The sequence below is a fragment of the Acomys russatus genome, chromosome 14, assembly GCF_903995435.1.
Source record: "Acomys russatus chromosome 14, mAcoRus1.1, whole genome shotgun sequence".
Lineage (NCBI taxonomy): Eukaryota > Metazoa > Chordata > Mammalia > Rodentia > Muridae > Acomys > Acomys russatus.
In genome coordinates, this window is record NC_067150.1 from 57,377,425 (window position 1) to 57,393,681 (window position 16,257).

The following is a 16,257-nucleotide window of genomic DNA, read 5'->3' on the forward strand; positions in this document are numbered from 1 at the left end:
TTGAGACAGGGTTTCTCTGTGTAGCCTTGGCTGTCCTAGATTCACTTTGTAGACCAGGCTGGCCTCGAACTCACAGAGATCCACCTGCCTCTGCCTCCTGAGTGCTGGGATTAAAGGCAAGTGCCACTACGCCTGGCAACATTTCTACTTTTTAGATGCTTCTTAGTTTAAGGAATTTGTCATAGACCCAAAAGGACCAAGCCAACTGCTAAAGAAACCACCTTCAACAATGTTTAATTTTAGTTTTCCTTGTGGTTTCTTTCTTTCTTTTTTTGGGGGGGTGGTGTTTTCCAGACAAGGTCTCTCTGTGTTAACCCTGGCTGTCCTGGACTTGCTTTGTAGACCAGGCCGGGCTCGAACTCACAGCGATCTGCCTGCCTCTGCCTCCCGAGTGCTGGGATTAAAGGCGTGCGCCACTTGTGGTTTCTAAATTTTATTTCCCTAAATCTTGAATTTGGAGGAAAATAAAGTCAGTGTTAGTCTGGTTTGTATTGTTAAGATAAAATGCCTTCCTTCTTAGTTCCTTTAAATGTTTTCTCTATCCTTAGAGTTCTAATATTTCACTTGATAGGTCAGGTTTTTTTTTTTTTTCTTAGACAGAGTTTCTCTGTGTAGACTTGGCTATTTTGGACTCACTCTGTAGACCAGGCTGGCCTCGAACTCAGAGATCTGCCTGCCTCTGCCTCCTGAGTGCTGGGATTTACAGGCATGTGCCACCATGTCCAGCTAACTTATAGTATTTTTAGAGATTAATTATACTTGTCACCTGGTTCCCTCTCTCCCTCTCTCTCGGATCTCACAGTCCTTCTGGCCTGGAACGCACCCAAATAGGAAGAGAGATTGGACCACGCCAGTGAGTGCAAATATTTGCACTTTTTTTGATTCTCTATTTCTGAGAATATAGAAAATATAATGATTTTACTGGCTCCGATGAACTCATCGTTGACGCGATCCGGGTTGAAGGATGAACCTTCTGTGTGGCTGAGATGATGGCGACAAGACTGGGGATCAGGCAGCTCCCACCAAAGGAAGGAGCTAGGGGAGCCTGGGCCCTTCAGCCTAGAGAACAGGTCTGAAAAGGATGGAGCCCAGGCCTGCTTGGGACAGAGGCCACTGCAAATGGGTGGACATCGTTTTCCAGGATGCAGCTGTACTTAATGGGGTCAGGACGTGGGGTGGGTTGAGATGGAGTCACCGTGCAGACTTAGAAGGGCAGAACAGGAAGAGCCAGGACATGCAGGGGTCAAGGGTCAGCCAAGGGTGTGTGGGGAGCCATCCTGAAGTCACAGGTCTAGCCCTCATTGGGGAAGGCTAGGGTGGAAATGTTGGCGTTTCTGCCCTTCCCATGTGCTGGACTCCACTGTGTGATTGGCACAGAAGGGGGACAGGATTCAAGGGCCTGTTAGCAAATACAGGGATGTGAAATTGGATCTTCAGCTTTGCATATATGACTGTGAACTCAGGGAAGAGTTCCTGTCCTCTGGGAGCCTCTCTACTTGGTTCCTGCCCAGGGACTCAGCATCCTTCCCTCTCATCTCTGGGCCCCTGTGGGGCTCTGCCCAGACCCTGGCCTGGCCCCAGAATGCAGAATTCCACATCTGTTCCTAGGATAGCTCCTCTCCTTGTCCCTGAGTTCCCGCCCTAGCTTAGGTCTTCGTTTCTCTATGGGAGCAGTTCAGGGTACCTGTGGTGGACCCTAAGGAAGGTCTGAATGCATGAGGTGGATGGATGAAGGAGGAAAGAAGAGAGACACACAGGGCAGACTGTCTCAAGGTGGGGGCCCGGGGTCAGGGAAGGGATGCTGAAATTTATATTGTTATTTTCTCAAGTGTTTGGCTCTGTGTGTGTGTGTGAGTGTGAGGGTGTGTGTGTGTGTGTGTGTGTGTGATGGAGAGAAGGAGAGAAGGAGAGAGAGAGAGTCCTAACATTATCCCTGAAGGTACAGTTATTCTCATTTCACAGATGAGGCAACCACACCTCAAAGAAGAGAAGAGGGGCGGGGTGTGGTGGCGCACGCCTTTCATCCCAGCACTCGGGAGGCAGAGGCAGGTGGATCGCTGTGAGTTCGAGGCCAGCCTGGTCTACAAAGTAAGTCCAGGATAGCCAAGGCTACGCAGAGAAACCCTGTCTTGAAAAAGAAGATACAAATAGACCCGTGTTACTCCTCCACATAAACTCATCAGTGAGTAGCCATGGGTTGGGGCCTTGGTCAAGTACAGTATCACCAGCCCCTGTAGAGGGCAGATGCTTGGGTCAAGATTATTCACTGTGGCCTCTCTGCTGGTCAGGAAGTCTGGGCAGGCCATGACAGGTGGTTTCACACCCACAGACATTTCTATGCACACAGAGGTTCCCATTTTCCACATCCCAGCATCCTCTTCTGGTCCCTCCTACCAACACAGCTCTTCTTTCAAGCCTGACTCCAGGTTCCCTTTTTCTCCAGACCTCTCACAGGATCGACGTGACTCTTAAGCCCTGGGCCTCCACTTCTCCTCAGTCAGGACTCCGCAAGTTCTGAGCAACGCTTGCAGGGCGAATCAGCTCACACACACACACACACACACACACACACACACACACACACACACACACACACACCCCAGGAAACCCCTCTCCTCCAAGCCTCCTAGCTCCTTCCTCCTCTCTCTGGCCCCTCCCACAGTGGGCTCAAGGCCTTGCCCGAGTCCAGCAGGTTGTAGTTAGTTACAAAAGCCCCAGGACCTCCTCTTCTGGTGCAGTTTGCACCACACCCGAGTCCTGCATGGTTGGGTGTAGAGGGTGGGGGGGGGGGGGGGTGGGGGCTGCCTTCTAGTAGGAGCAGAGGATGGGGGAGCTGGGCAGGCAGGGCCAGAAAGCCAAGTCTCTAGGCCACCTTTGGGAAGAAGTGGCTTCCTGTCTGCCACCTGAGCAGGGAACCAGCTGTGGAGGAACCACCTGACCTGACTACTGACAGTCTACAAGAAGTGTCAGCACTGGACCCATTGCCAAGAAGTCTACATTCCAGACTTTATTTGGTACTTCCTAGAAACCTGCTCTGGGCGGGGGGGGGGGGGGGGCAGGGTGGAGTGGGTGCAAAGGTGAGTAAGATGTATCTTCACCCCAAGGGAGCTCACACCGGGGACACTTACAGAATAACAGAGAGGGCGAAAACTCGCAGACCTAAAAGGCACTGACCTAAGATGTTCAAAGGTGTTGAAAACCAACACAACATGCTATTTTCAGCTCCACTTGACTTCCGGAGATGAGGCACAGAGAAATCAAGTCATCTGCCTGGGGTCACGCAGTAAGTAAACTTCCAGCTCGGATCTACCTGTAATCCTTCCTTAGCCCTCAAAGCCCCAGTGTTGCTTAGCATGCCCAACGCGTACACCAGTTCCATGCCTCCTCTCCCTCTTTGTTAGGAGGTCATTAGGTTCTGCCAACCTATCTGGCACCAAGTGTGCCTAAGGGTGACTGTGTTACTTTTCTTGTTGTTGTGAGAAAAACACCCATGTGGTGGAGAAAGCAGCTCAAGAAACGGCTTATTTTGGCTCATAGTTGGAGGGTCCTAGCAGCGAGAGTGTGAGGAGCTGGTTACAGTGTACTCCAAGTCAGAAGGAGGGAGATAGGGAGGGAGGGAGGGAGGGAGACAGACAGAGTGAGAGAGAGAGAGAGAGAGAGAGAGAGAGAGAGAGAGAGAGAGAGAGAGAAGGAGGCAATCACCTATCCGCTGTTTCTCCCCGCCCCACTTTTCAAAGTCCTGGATTCCAGTTCATGGAATATTGCTGGTCCACATCTAGGGTGGGTCTCCCCAAAGCTCAGGTAACTCAATGTAGAAATTCCTATGGGCATGCGCAGAGCATTATCTCCTAGGTGGCTCTAGATCCAGCCAAGTCTCAGTGACTTAGGGCTGGACGCTCCTAGGTGGCAGACTTCAGTTCCCCTCCTTGAAAGGCCCCTGGTCTCGAACTGAGATCACTAACTTGGCTTCAGTTTTGTCCCCAGACACCAACACTACCACGCGATTTCTTTTCTCTTCTGATATTTTCTGTCAGAAAGAAGAGAGAAGAATCCACTCCAGAGTCCTTCATTAAGACAAACTTAATGCTAAACTGGGCGGGGTGGCTCATGCCTATAATCCCAGCACTCGGGAGGCAGAGGCAGGTGGATCGCTGTGAGTTCGAGGCCAGCCTGGTCTACAAAGCGGGTCCAGGACAGCCAAGGCTACACAGAGAGACCCTGTCTCGAAAAACAAAAAAACTAAACAAACAAACAAACAAACAAAAAAAGACAAACTTAATGCTGACAGACGGGCTGCACTCAGGAATGGGGCCAGGGCTGGTGAGGAAAGCACAAATGCGGACAAGCCCCAAGCTGGTCTGGGGATCAGTGAGGGCATGAGAACTTCCTGCCCTTTGTGAATCAAGGTGGGTGAGGTCCGTAGAGAATCTATGTAGTCCGGGGATTCTGGAGCTGGGAGTTGGGGCGGTGGGATACTGGGATTTCCTCAGGGTGTGCGTGGGTGGTGACAAAGGGCAGAGAAATGCTATTTTCTGGGCAGTTGTGCGGGGCTGTGTAGTGCGTGGATCATCAGCTCACTCAAGTTGATTCGCCACAGCTGGCCCAGCTGTGAGAGACAGGGCGAGAAAGTACTCAGGGGACCCAGCTGGTCTCCTGAGCATCGGAGCCCTCACCTCGGGGCGGTTCCGCTAGGGTTCCAGCAGGGGGCGCCCCGAGCTCCGGGCCGAGTGTCCGGGCGCACCTCCAGCCCGCGCCTGGGACGGGACTGGCCGCTCCGCCCCCTAGGCTCCCCTGCGGCTCTGCGGTCGGACGCTGGGCGCAGGGAGCAGAGCTGAGCTGAGCGCCGTGCACCCCGCGGCGCCTGGGTGCCTGTCCTGCCCGTCGCGCATGCAACGCAGTCTTTCACCGTGAGTAGCGCCTGGGCCGCGGGGCTCGACGGCAGCAGGGGCTGGGGTGGCCCGGCATTGCTTGCCTGTCTACGATAGGGCCCTCCTGTGGTTTGTGCGCTGTGGCCGCACCCGGAGGCCAGTCTGCACGCCGCTACCTCGGGGTGCCTCCTAAGCTTGGCACTCTGATCTCAGAGACGGGGTGGAGAGTCTGTCAGAGGCCTGGCACCTGGGCAGGAGAAGGGAAACAACCACACCTATCAAGTTTGGCCCCCTTAAAGGGGAGCAATACCCGGCAGGAGAGACAAGCTTAGCCTCTGTGGGCTCACACCTCCTCCCATCTCGGCTCAGGAGGTTGCTTCCTGTGAAGTGAACCTCTAGTGTAGCCTAATGAGCTTTGGGCAGGTGGAGGGCCACTCCATGACTCCTCGAATCTGAAGGCAGCTGTGGGCAGCTCTTTTGGTTTCTGACATTGGTTCCCAACTGCCTTGGCATCCTCGGGAGTGTCGTTGACTAAGAGGGGCTGGCACCTCAGTTGCTTCAGGGCTCAGTTCAAAGCCGGTTTTCTGCCCCATCCACCCGCTGTTAAGTTTTTGGCGTTGATAGCCTAGTAGCTTCCACGGAGGCTTGAACAGCAAGCTTTCTGCTGTCAGGAATAAGAGCCCGCTGACTCTGACCACTTCCCTAGAGCCTTCCATTCTGCTAGATGGACAGGCAGACAATCCGGCGGGTGCCTAGAGAAACTGAACCTTTTAGCAAAAAACGGAGTTTTTCTGATGTCAGCTCAGGCAGGAGGCTGATCCTCTCTGAGCCTCAGCTTCCTTATCAGGGATTGTCCAAAGGGGTTCTGTGATGCTAAGAGTCCCCTCCCTTCTGCCGGCAGCTGCCCAAAAGAGAGCCTGAGTCTGAGGACTCTTTATAGGTGTGTGTGTGCGTGTGTGCGTGTGTGCGTGCCAAACCACTGCCTGATCCTGCCATAGCCTGGTTTCTCTTTCTGAAATTGAGGTGGAGTGAGAAGTTCACAGTTAACACTGCACATTGAGCTCTGACTAGTAGGGAAGACTTAGGGAGTGTGGGGTGGTGGTCCGGACCTGAGCACCTTCTACCATGGAGTTGTCCTCTCAGAAGCCACCCTTGGAGCTTGATGGCCTCGCTGGGTGATGGTGGGTGCGTCCCTTCCCGTCTGGACGACACAGTCCGCCTTTTGTCAAACAAGTGAGTCAGACTGGACCCCAGCAGGTTCAGACTTTTGTTTTGAGGTGAGTTTTTACCCAACACCCCAGTCCACAGCAAGGATAGCATGGGAGTGTTCGGGCCCACTTCCTCAGCCTGCTGACTTCTGAGGAAGACTTTAAACCGCAAAGGTACACAGGAGGGTCCCTTCCCGTGGGCTCCTAGGATGTCTGTGTTACCTCCTAGAGTGTTGCTTGGTGTTAGGGCCACGGGCAGGAAGGTGAGTTCCCAGGGCCCCCCTGGGAGAAGTATGGACACCCCGATGGTGTCATCTTTGCAATGTCTGGTGCTGGCAGCCTAAGTCTCTGGTCAAAAGTTGTAGCCGTGCCCCTTGCCTCTGATGTGTGGCTTCAGCTTTTCCGAATCGCTGTGCTTGGCTCTGACAGTTTACCAATTCAGACACAAATGGATCTTGTGGAGGTGTCACAGAAGGGTGTTTTACTTGACAGCAAAGTATCCATGCTGTGGCTTCGAGAAAGGAGGCTGAGGCATCAACTGCAAATCACCATTTATTGGGTGCCTGCTGCGTGTTAGCTACTACAAGGGGACAGAGGTGAGAGAGAAGGTTACACCCTTTGGCTTCATGAGGCTCCAGAAACATTTCATATATGCCATCTTCTTTACAAAGTAGATCATTATTAGGGTACTGAAGAGATGGCTCAGTAGTTAACAGCACTGGGGCTCTTCCAGGGGACCTGGGTTTGATAACAAGCACCCATGCCATGGCTCACAGCCATCTGTAACTCTAGTTCAGAGGATCTGATGCCCTCTTCTGGTCTCTTTGGGTACTGCACACATGTGGCGCATAGACTACACGCAGGCAAAGCAACCATATCCATACAGAGAAATAAATCTAAAAAGCAGTTTAAGAGATAAAGTAGATATTAGTTTACTCCATCCCCCTCCCCCAGCAGGATCTCATATATCCCAGGCTGGCCTTGAACTCATTATATAGCTGAGGATGACCTTGAACTTCTGGTTTCCCTGCCTCCGCCCCTGGAGTGCTGAGATGATAGGTGTGAGCCACCATACCTGGTTTATGGCGTGCTGAGGGTTGAAGCCAGGGCTGCTTGTGTCTGCTAGGCAAGTACTCTACAAACTGAACTATGTCCCCAGCACTTTTATTTTCCCGTTTCTCTTTCTTCTTGGAGAGAGGGTTTTTCACTATAGCCCACACTGGCCTGAAACTCAATGTACCTCCTGAGTGCTGAGATTACACGCGTGTGCCAAACATACCCATGCATTTGGTGCTGGGGCTGGAAGCCAGGGCTTTGTGCATGCTGCAGACATACCCTGACGCCTAAGATACAGCTTCAGCCCTGTGAAAGAGTCTCCTCCAAACTGAGGATCTGATTGCTTTTGTTCTTCATGCTTGTGAAGTACTGTACTAATTCACACGTGTGTAGCCACTACTCATTGTGTGTGTGTGTGTGTGTGTGTGTGTGTGTGTGTATTCATTGGGTCTATCTATTCTTCTATTGATGGGCATTTGATTGGTTTCAATTTTTGGTTTTTGCTAGTAGTTTAGTTGTTGCTGCATGGATCATTCTGGACACAATATCCTCCCAAAAATGGTCCCACAGTATTCAGAGTGATTTTCCCCAGTGTGTACCCCCTGGCAGTGTCTGGGTGCTCTGGTTGTTGTACATGCTCACCCACAGCAGGACCGTTTTCCAATGAAGGTAGTGTGAAGGCCAGGAAAGCTACCTTGTGCTCAGCTAAGGGCAATGTGGTCATAAGTGACAGAACTCAGATCTGAATCTGAGCCTGTGTGACTCTCTCTCCTTCCCTCCCTCTCTCTCTCTCTCTCTTTCAGATTTATTTTTATTTTATGTGTATGAGTGCCTTGCCTGCATGTATGTCTGTGCGCCACATTTGTGCCTGGTGCCTGTGGAGGCCAGGAGAGGGTGCCAGTTCCCCTGAAACTATAGCTACAGTTTCCATGTGGATGCTGGAAATTAAACTTAGGTCCTTTGCAAGAGCGGTCCGTGCTCTTAACCCCTGAGCCACCTCTCTAGTCTCTTTGCCTTTCTTTTTGAGATAGGCACAGGTTATAAACCAGGATGAGAAAATTCTAACCTAATCCCAGTAAGAGGATTTTTCTTGTATTTGAGGAGGGGAAGAACAGAGTCCTGGAGCCTCACAGAGAAGGTGGCACTTGGGCCACTAGACCTTGAGGGGTTGGAGCAGCTGTCAGGTGAGATTCTCATGAAAAGAGCCCTCCTTTCTGGAGGTGTGACAGGCAGGTGAACCAGGACAGGAAAGGCCCACTGTGGCTGGAACATACGATATGTGGGCCAGGGTGTTAAGCCGTGTCCGAGTTCCCTTGTCCTCCACTCCACCCTTGGCCATTTTTTTTTTTTTTTCTGGGGAACCTGTGGCTTCTTTGAACCCAGTTCAGTTCCTGATGATAAACGGAGCTGGCCTCTCACCAAAGGAAAGCTCATAGCTGCCCTGGGACTCATGTTTCATGTTCCTGTCAGCAGCGTTTCGAGGAGTTTTTTGCTTTTATCTCTCTGTGTGAGATTGGTGCCCTCCTCTAAGAGCTGGACAGATGGTTTGTTGGAATGAGTGTTGGTTTCAGGAGGCTTGCAGGGATGTAAGAGTGAACACAGGTTCAGTTTCTGACTCCGGTCATGTCAAACAATAAAAATCTTTTCCTGAGAAGGGAGTTGAACTGGTTGTCTCCAAGCTATGGGAAGCAGAGACCCAGTGGCCTAGGGTAAGTGAAGTAATGACAAAGCCATCCTCTTTACTTGTACAGTGTCTTGGGTCTTTTTTTTTGTTTTTCATTTTTGCACTGGATCCCCACACTGGTATATGAAGTAGATGTCAGGAATTATAGGGGTGACTCTGTTTAGAGGAGGCTGAGGATGAGCAAGAGTGCCAGTCTGCTGTGGGTGACAGTGATAATGTACAGCAACCTAGCCCTGCGCCTAGGCTTGCCCCTGTTTAGTATCTGTGCACACCCAGGCCCTCCCTGGCTGCACAGTGGGCACGAAGGAGAAGGTTACATGAAAGCTCATGGGTGTCCACGGGCTGGTGGCCCTAAGGGTGAGACCTGAGAGCCTGGCCAGCTCTGTTTGAGGGGGTCACAGTTCTCAGGGATCTGTGTGCTTTGACAGAAGGGGGGATTAAGGGAGGCATTTTGGTAACGGGGCCCTGGTTTGTGAGAAGGAGAAATACATATATCCCTTGAAATCTGGAACAGCCCCAGTCTCCCGATGTTGGTAAGACTTGTCACATATGATAACCCTCTCTCCTCCCTTATCTCTAGAGAGGACAGTCTTTCATGGTCATGTCTTGAGTGTGGTTGGCATTTGATTGGAAGAAAACCTGTCCATGTTAACCAGAATGGGACGAGAGACCTTTGCTGAGGACTCTTGAGTGAAGCATCCATAGGCAGGCTGGTCCTATCTCTGTAATGGGGCCCCGCCCTCAGGATGCTGTCCTTAGGTGGGCTACTTAGGGAGGGGGACTGCGGACGAAGATGCAAGCCCCACAGTGAGGACTCCCACAATGAAGACTCCCTGGGGCGCAAACTGCCCTGTGTCAGGCAGAGGTGGCCATGTTCCACAGAGGAAGAAACGGCCTCTGCCAAGTGATGAGGTCACAAAGCTGGGTGTGGGTAGCACTGGATCCATCACCTCAGGCTCCTGACTCCTGGTGCTGTTTTAGTTTGTCACACTGTCCCCACCCATGTTCCCTCTGAGGTGATGAATGAGAGCCTGCCAATCTGTTCAGACTCGCCGCCATCTGAGGTCATGATAATCCCTTGTCTTTCCACAGCATTTAATCATTCACGAAACAATTTCATGCCTTGAAATTGATTTTTAACAGTATTGGCCCCCTTTTACAGATGGGAAAGCTAAGTGTCTGGTAACTTAAACAATTTACACAAGCAGAACTGGACTTTACATGCTGGATAAATATTCTATCTACCTCTGTGCTGCATCCCTATATTTTGGCTTTAAAAATATTTGATGTGAGGCTGGAGAGATGACTCAGTGGTTAAGAGCACTGCCTGCTCTTCCAAAGGACCCAGGTTCAAATCCCAGCACTCGCATGGCAGCTCACAACTGTCTTTGACCCCAAGATCTGACACCCTCACACCAGCACACATAAATTGAATAAAATACTAAAAAAATATTTTATGCGCCTGCATATGACAGGCACACAGTGCTAGCTGAGGCCAGAACGGGGCATCAGATCCCCAGAGCTAGAGCTACATATGATGGCGACCTACTATGTGGGAGCTGGGAATGGAACCTGGGACCTCTGGAAGAGCAACAAGCTCTTAACCATTCTCCAGCCATCTCTCCAGCCCTGGTTCTTGGCTTTTTGGGATAGGGTTTCACTGTTTAGTCAAGGCTGCCTTTGAGCCTTCCATCCTCCCGGGGTCATAGGTTCCCAGCTGCAGACACCTCTTTTCTCAGTAGAGCTGCACTTAGTGAGGACAAGTGGCTGAAGTTCCCGCGGTCCTGGCTTTTGGTGAACCTCTTCAGACGGATCTGAGCAAACAGGGGGCCCCTTTTCCCATTTCTTTAACAAGTTGGAGACAGGTGTGGTGGTACATGCTTGAGATGTCAGACCTGGGGAGGCTGAGACAGGAGGATTACTGCAAATTTAAGGCCAGCTAATGAGTTCTAGACCAGCATAGGCCCGTAGGAAGACCCTGTGTCAAAAACCAATCGACAGAAATAAGAAATTAAAAAAAAAAAAAAAAAGAGGAACCAAGTAATGGGTTTGGGGAGATGGCTCAGCAATTAAGAGCTCTTACTCTTGCTCCTGCTCTTCCAGAGGACCTGAGTTGAGTTTCCAGAACACGTATGGAATGGCCCACAACTGCCTGTAACACCATTGCTTCGGCATCTGCTACCCTCCCCTGGCCTGCTTGGCACCTGCACTCGTGTGCATGTACCCATAAACACACGCATACACATAAACATAAATAAAATAAAATTTAAGAGAGCAATAAAAATAATATGTCTGGGGCTAGAGAGTTGGCTCAGTGGTTAAGAGCACCGTCTGCACTTCCAAAGGTCCCAGGTTCAATTCCCAGCACCCACATGGCAGCTCACAACTGTCCATAACTCCAAGATCTGACACCCTCACACCAATGCACATAAATTTAAAAATTAAATAAAAATATTTTAAAAAAATGATATGTCTTAGAGTTGCTATTGTTGGAATGAAACACCATGACCAAAGAAACTTGAGGAGCAAAGGGTTTATTTGGTTCACACTTCCATGTTACCTCATCACTGAAGGAAGTCAGGGGCAGGAACCTGGAGGCAGGAGCTGATGCAGAGGCCATGGAGGGGTGCTGCTTACTGGCTTGCTCCCAGTAGCTTGCTTAGCCTGATTTCTTATAGAAACCAGGACCAGCAGCCCAGGGGTGACACCACCCATCATGGGCTGGACCCTCCTTAGATCTTTTTGGTTTTGCTTTGTTTTTTCGTTTTTTGTTTTTTCCCTCCCCAGATCTTATGAAGGCAGCTGAGGTTCTTTCTTTTTGGATTACTCTAGCTTGTGTCAAGTTGACATAAAATTAGCCAGGATGCTATATACCCCCAGTGGCTCTCAACTTTCCCTAATGCTCTGACCTTTTAATACAATTCCTCATGTTGTGGTGACACGCCCCGTCCCCCTTCCCCTACCCCCAAACCACGAAAGTATACACAGGCCGGCCGTGGGCAACGTAAACTTTTTTTTCTCCCTTGCAGTTGGTTGCTTTTCAAACTCAGACTCTGGCTTGTTCTGATTTGCGCGGCCATCCTAAGCTTCGGTTTCCTTGTGTTTCAGGATTGTGTGGTCCAGGCCTCCATGAGGAGCACAAACATGGAGACGTTCAAGCAGCAGAGGGTGGATGACTTTTATGATATTGGAGAGGAGCTGGGGAGGTAAGAGATTGCGTGAGACGTGGCGGCGAGGAAGGCGGCCGCACTTACTCTTCTCTTGGCTGGTTAGGGTTGTAAAGCGTGTTACGGCGCTCTGGGGAAGCTTTCAAAGCAGGCCCAAGGCTTATTCATTCTTGTGGGTGATGCCCGCAGCAGCGGTGCACAGCTGGGGGCTGCGATCTCCGTATACACGCTAACTGACAGCTGTGGGAAATCTTCAAGAAGCTTGACGCTTTTGTGACCCCACAAAACTGGCTGGACATCTGACCTGTTGGGTTTTGTTCTTGGTGGTCTGGAGTCTGAGTGGGAGGTGAAGAAATCCTCCCGAGGAGGGATTTGTATTGCCACACCAGCCTCCTCAGGAAGTTTCTGGGATCTGAGTTGTCGCGTTTGCTCAGCCCACAGCAGGGCTGCGTCATCTCAGTCTGTATTCTGTGAGATGAGAGGCTGGATTTTCTGAAGCTCCCCCCACCCCCACCCCACCCCGAGTCCCCGGACTTCCAGTTCTAAGAATGGTTGATATTTAGATGGGATTTTAGTGGTTACAGTACACTAGTCCCGAAGTCCTGGTCTCAAAACCATGTCGAGGATAGAAGCTGCCTTCACCCTGGTCTTAGAGGTGGGAGATGGTGGAGCAGGGTTTAAGTGAGTTTCTTAAATTTGCAGAGGACAGCAAGAAACAAAAGCAGCTGTCCTGACCTGTCCAGTTTGTCCCTGCACACCTGTCCTGCTCTTTCCTGTGTGCAAAGCACTTGCACACTCAACTATATTCCCCAGGGTACTCCACCTAAGCCCTTTAGACACCCAGCAGAGTAAAACCACAGGCTGTTTAGGGTGCCCATAGAAGCAGACAGGTAAAACAGGAGGCCTCTCTCCGTCTTCAGAACGGTTGAATTAGCGCTAATTCTTATCTCCTCTGTTTTTAGAGGTAAACGGAACAATGCCAGGCAGTGGGGGTAAGGGGGGTGGGGATGGGGGCACAGGCCAGGGAGTAACTGACGCAGCAGGCTGGTTGGGTTGGCGAGCAAATGTCTGCAGACTTCCAGAGCTCCTCAGCCTTTGGTTGCTAATTTTGGACCTTGAAAAGGGGTGCGAGAAGGATAGAAAGAAACTGTGGGTGCTCTGCTGGAGCTTGCCACTGAATGGAAAATCAGGGTCCCCCTGCTTCAGGCCTTTCAGTACCCCCCATCCCCTACCTGGGAAATAGCATCTCCTGGCAGGGAACTGCCAGAGGTGTTTGAGTCGGTGTCCTTGCCTTGGCCTGTGTTCTGTGCCATGGGCACAAGAATGAGCAAGGGACTATGTGTCCCTCCTGAACTCCAGCCTGGCTAGAGGCATGCTTGATGACAAGGCCAGGGGGACTGGACTGGGTGTCTGAGGGGCAGAGAAATTGAGCAGCTGGCAGGGCAAGGGCCCCTGGAGAAGGATGCAGAGGCTGTTCCTGGGGAATTCTTGTCACTCTGTCCTTGCCTTGCCTCCCCACCACTTTGGACATGTGCTATTAGAACTGGGAGACAATTGTGTTTTGCCCCACCCCCCTTGCTGCAAGTGTGAAGACTGCATGTGCCTCACAGCCTGGGGTCTTCTCTTCCAAAAGCTGGGGAGAGTTGGCAGAGACTGGGAGGGACCTGTGCTGTGGTCAAACATGCCAGGAGTTGGCTGGAGGCCAGATACACTAGACGGCCATTGAAAGTCCTTCCTTCTGGGCAGGAGAGATGGCTCATAGGTTAAGAATACTGAGTGCTCTTCCAGAGGTCTTGAGTTCAATTCCCAGCAACCCACAAACATCTACAATGTGGTCTGATGCCCTCTTCTAACCTGCAGGTGTACATGCAGGCAGAGCACTGTATACATTAAAAAAAAAAAAAAAAGTCCCTCCTTCCAGGATCCCCTTTTGACAGCTGTAACTGAGGTTCAAGGTAGCAAAGGCTCCTGCAGGGAGCTATAGAATGGGCTGGAGTTAGAGCTGCTTTGAGGTAACCACACAGTTGCTTTAGGGGTAGGAGGTGCTGGGGCACCCAGCCCAGCATCCTCATGCATGCTATGGGGAATGCTCTAGTGACTATGCGAAGCTCCAAGCCTATAACCACTCAGCTTGTAAAAAGATTAGCTTTGCTCTCGCCACTTTACATATCGTTGAGGACCACCTGTGCCAGGCATCGCCTAAAGCAGAAGCAAGTAAAATGCGTGTCGTGTCTTCTTGCAGTCTGTAATTTATTGATGTAGCAAGGCAGTAACAAGTGGATTACAGAAGATGAGTCATGGTCAGGTTAGAGATGAAGAGAGAGGACAGGTTGCTTAAGGGAGAATAATGGGAGATAGATTTAAAATGGGCCAGGTAGCCGGGTGGTGGTGGCACATGCCTTTAATCCCAGCACTCGGGAGGCAGAGGCAGATGGATCGCTGTGAGTTTGACGCCAGCCTGGTCTACAAAGTGAGTCCAGGACAGTCAAGGCAACACAGAGAAACCCTGTCTCGAAAAAAACCCAAAAAATAAAAAGGAAAATAAAATAAAATGGGTCAGTGTAAGCCAAGTGTGGTGGTGCATGCCTTTAATCCCTGCACTTGGGAGGCAGAGGCAGGTGGATCCCTGTGAGTTCGAGGCCAGCCTGGTCTACAGAGTGAGTCCAGGACAGCTGCTGGACTCTGAGCTCTGGGTATCCGGCTGTACACACAACCTCGGTTCCAGTTTCTAGAGTGTTTAGAGAAATGCTAGCTTACATAGTTTGGCCTCCTCCATCCTTCATAAGGACCAGTGGGGCAGAACAGGGAAATACTGACTGGAGCAGAGTGCATAAAGAGAATCCCCCTTAACCCATTGTTTTACACACGAGGCGATGACCGTTGGCTTTTCCCAGACCGCAGACTGCATGTGTGATGGGGTGAAGGTAGGACTGGTGATCTAGTTTGGGGTCATAGCCTATGGCACATAAAAGACCCACAAACACCGAGCCATTTCCATTTATTTGAATGCTCCTGGGGAGTGGGAGAGATATAAGGTAGGGCAGTTGTTTTCTCTTCCTTTTTCTGTTTGTCGTTGAAAGTAAGTGTTTGGGGCTAATGTTAGCCACATAATAAGACCTCTGTGTCCCAAAACAAACAGCCAGGTGCATGGTGTGCACCCTAATCTCCAGGCTCGGAGGCAGCAAAAGGCAGGGTCTCGGTGTGTTGGAAGCCAGCTGGTCAGTTACCTGGTAAGACCCTGCCTCAAAAACCAACAAAACAAGACAAAGGCCCAAACAACAACAACAACGATGAAGTCATCGGCTATTTTTACTTCTGAGCCCTTCCTGTAATCTTGCCGAGGGTGTGTCTCGATCTTGTACACACCCCTCCTCTTTTGTGCCCACTTCTGCTGGGATTTCACATTCCTCCAAGAGCTATGATGGCCTGGCTGGGATGGCAAAGAGGAGCAGGCAGCTCGGGGAGAGGCCGGGCCTCTTTAAGTCAGGCCCACAGCTAGCTTCCTATCTTAGGCATCAGGCCACAATGAAACTGAGACCAGAGGTCCCCTAAACTTCTGTGACTTTTTTTTTCTTTCTTTTTTCCCCTTGCTGTTCCTCTCTTAAAATGTATACTTTTAGGGTGCTGTAGAGGTGGCTTAGAGGTTAAGAGCACTGGCTGCTCTTCCAAAAGACCTTAGTTCAATTCCCCGCAGCCACGAGGCTGCTCACAACTGCCTATAACTTCAGTTCTAAGGGATCCGCTATCTTCTTCTGCCTTCCACAGCGCCACACATGCATGGCACACAGACATATATGCATGAAAAACACCTACACACATGAAAATAATTATACTTTTTTCTTTTTGTTTGTTTTTTGTTTTTGTTTTTGGAAGCAGGGTTTACTTTTTTCTTAAAATCCAAATTAATTGCTGCCTCCCCAACAGCTTACTATGAACCCCCGCCCCCACAATCCCATTCCATATTCTTTTTGTTTTTTGCTTGTTTTGTGTTTTGAGACAGGGTTTCTGTGTGTAGCCTTGGCTGTTCTGGACTCGCTTTGTACACTAGGCTGGCCTCGAACTCACAGACACCTGCCACTGCCTCCCGAGTGCTGAGACTACCATCCCATACTCTTCCTAAATAATTATCAGCTTTTAGTCTCGAACCTCCCATCTTTTATACCACACTTCATATTACACAAAAGTGTTTCCCTGTTGCACTGAAGGTCTTCCACCTCCACGCAGGCTTCTGTGTGCTTCAGCCTTAACCCATTGGCCTCCACACACAGCCCCCC

The 16,257-nt window shown here is 50.6% G+C and overlaps 1 protein-coding gene across 3 annotated transcripts in view; it reads left to right on the plus strand.

Annotated features, from left to right (window-relative positions):
• The first annotated feature begins 4,734 nt into the window (after nt 1-4,734).
• LOC127198621 (death-associated protein kinase 2-like) overlaps nt 4,735-16,257 on the plus strand; it is a 106,607-nt gene continuing 95,084 nt past the window's right edge. Inside the window, exons 1-2 of one of the 3 annotated variants that reach the window (XM_051156660.1) lie at nt 4,735-4,907; nt 11,925-12,022. In XM_051156660.1, coding sequence (XP_051012617.1) covers nt 11,946-12,022 — 77 coding nt within the window. In that variant the 5' untranslated portion in view covers nt 4,735-4,907; nt 11,925-11,945. Of the gene's footprint in view, nt 4,908-11,924; nt 12,023-16,257 lie in introns of those variants that run through there. The other 2 variants (XM_051156658.1, XM_051156659.1) reach the window with 2 other exon arrangements.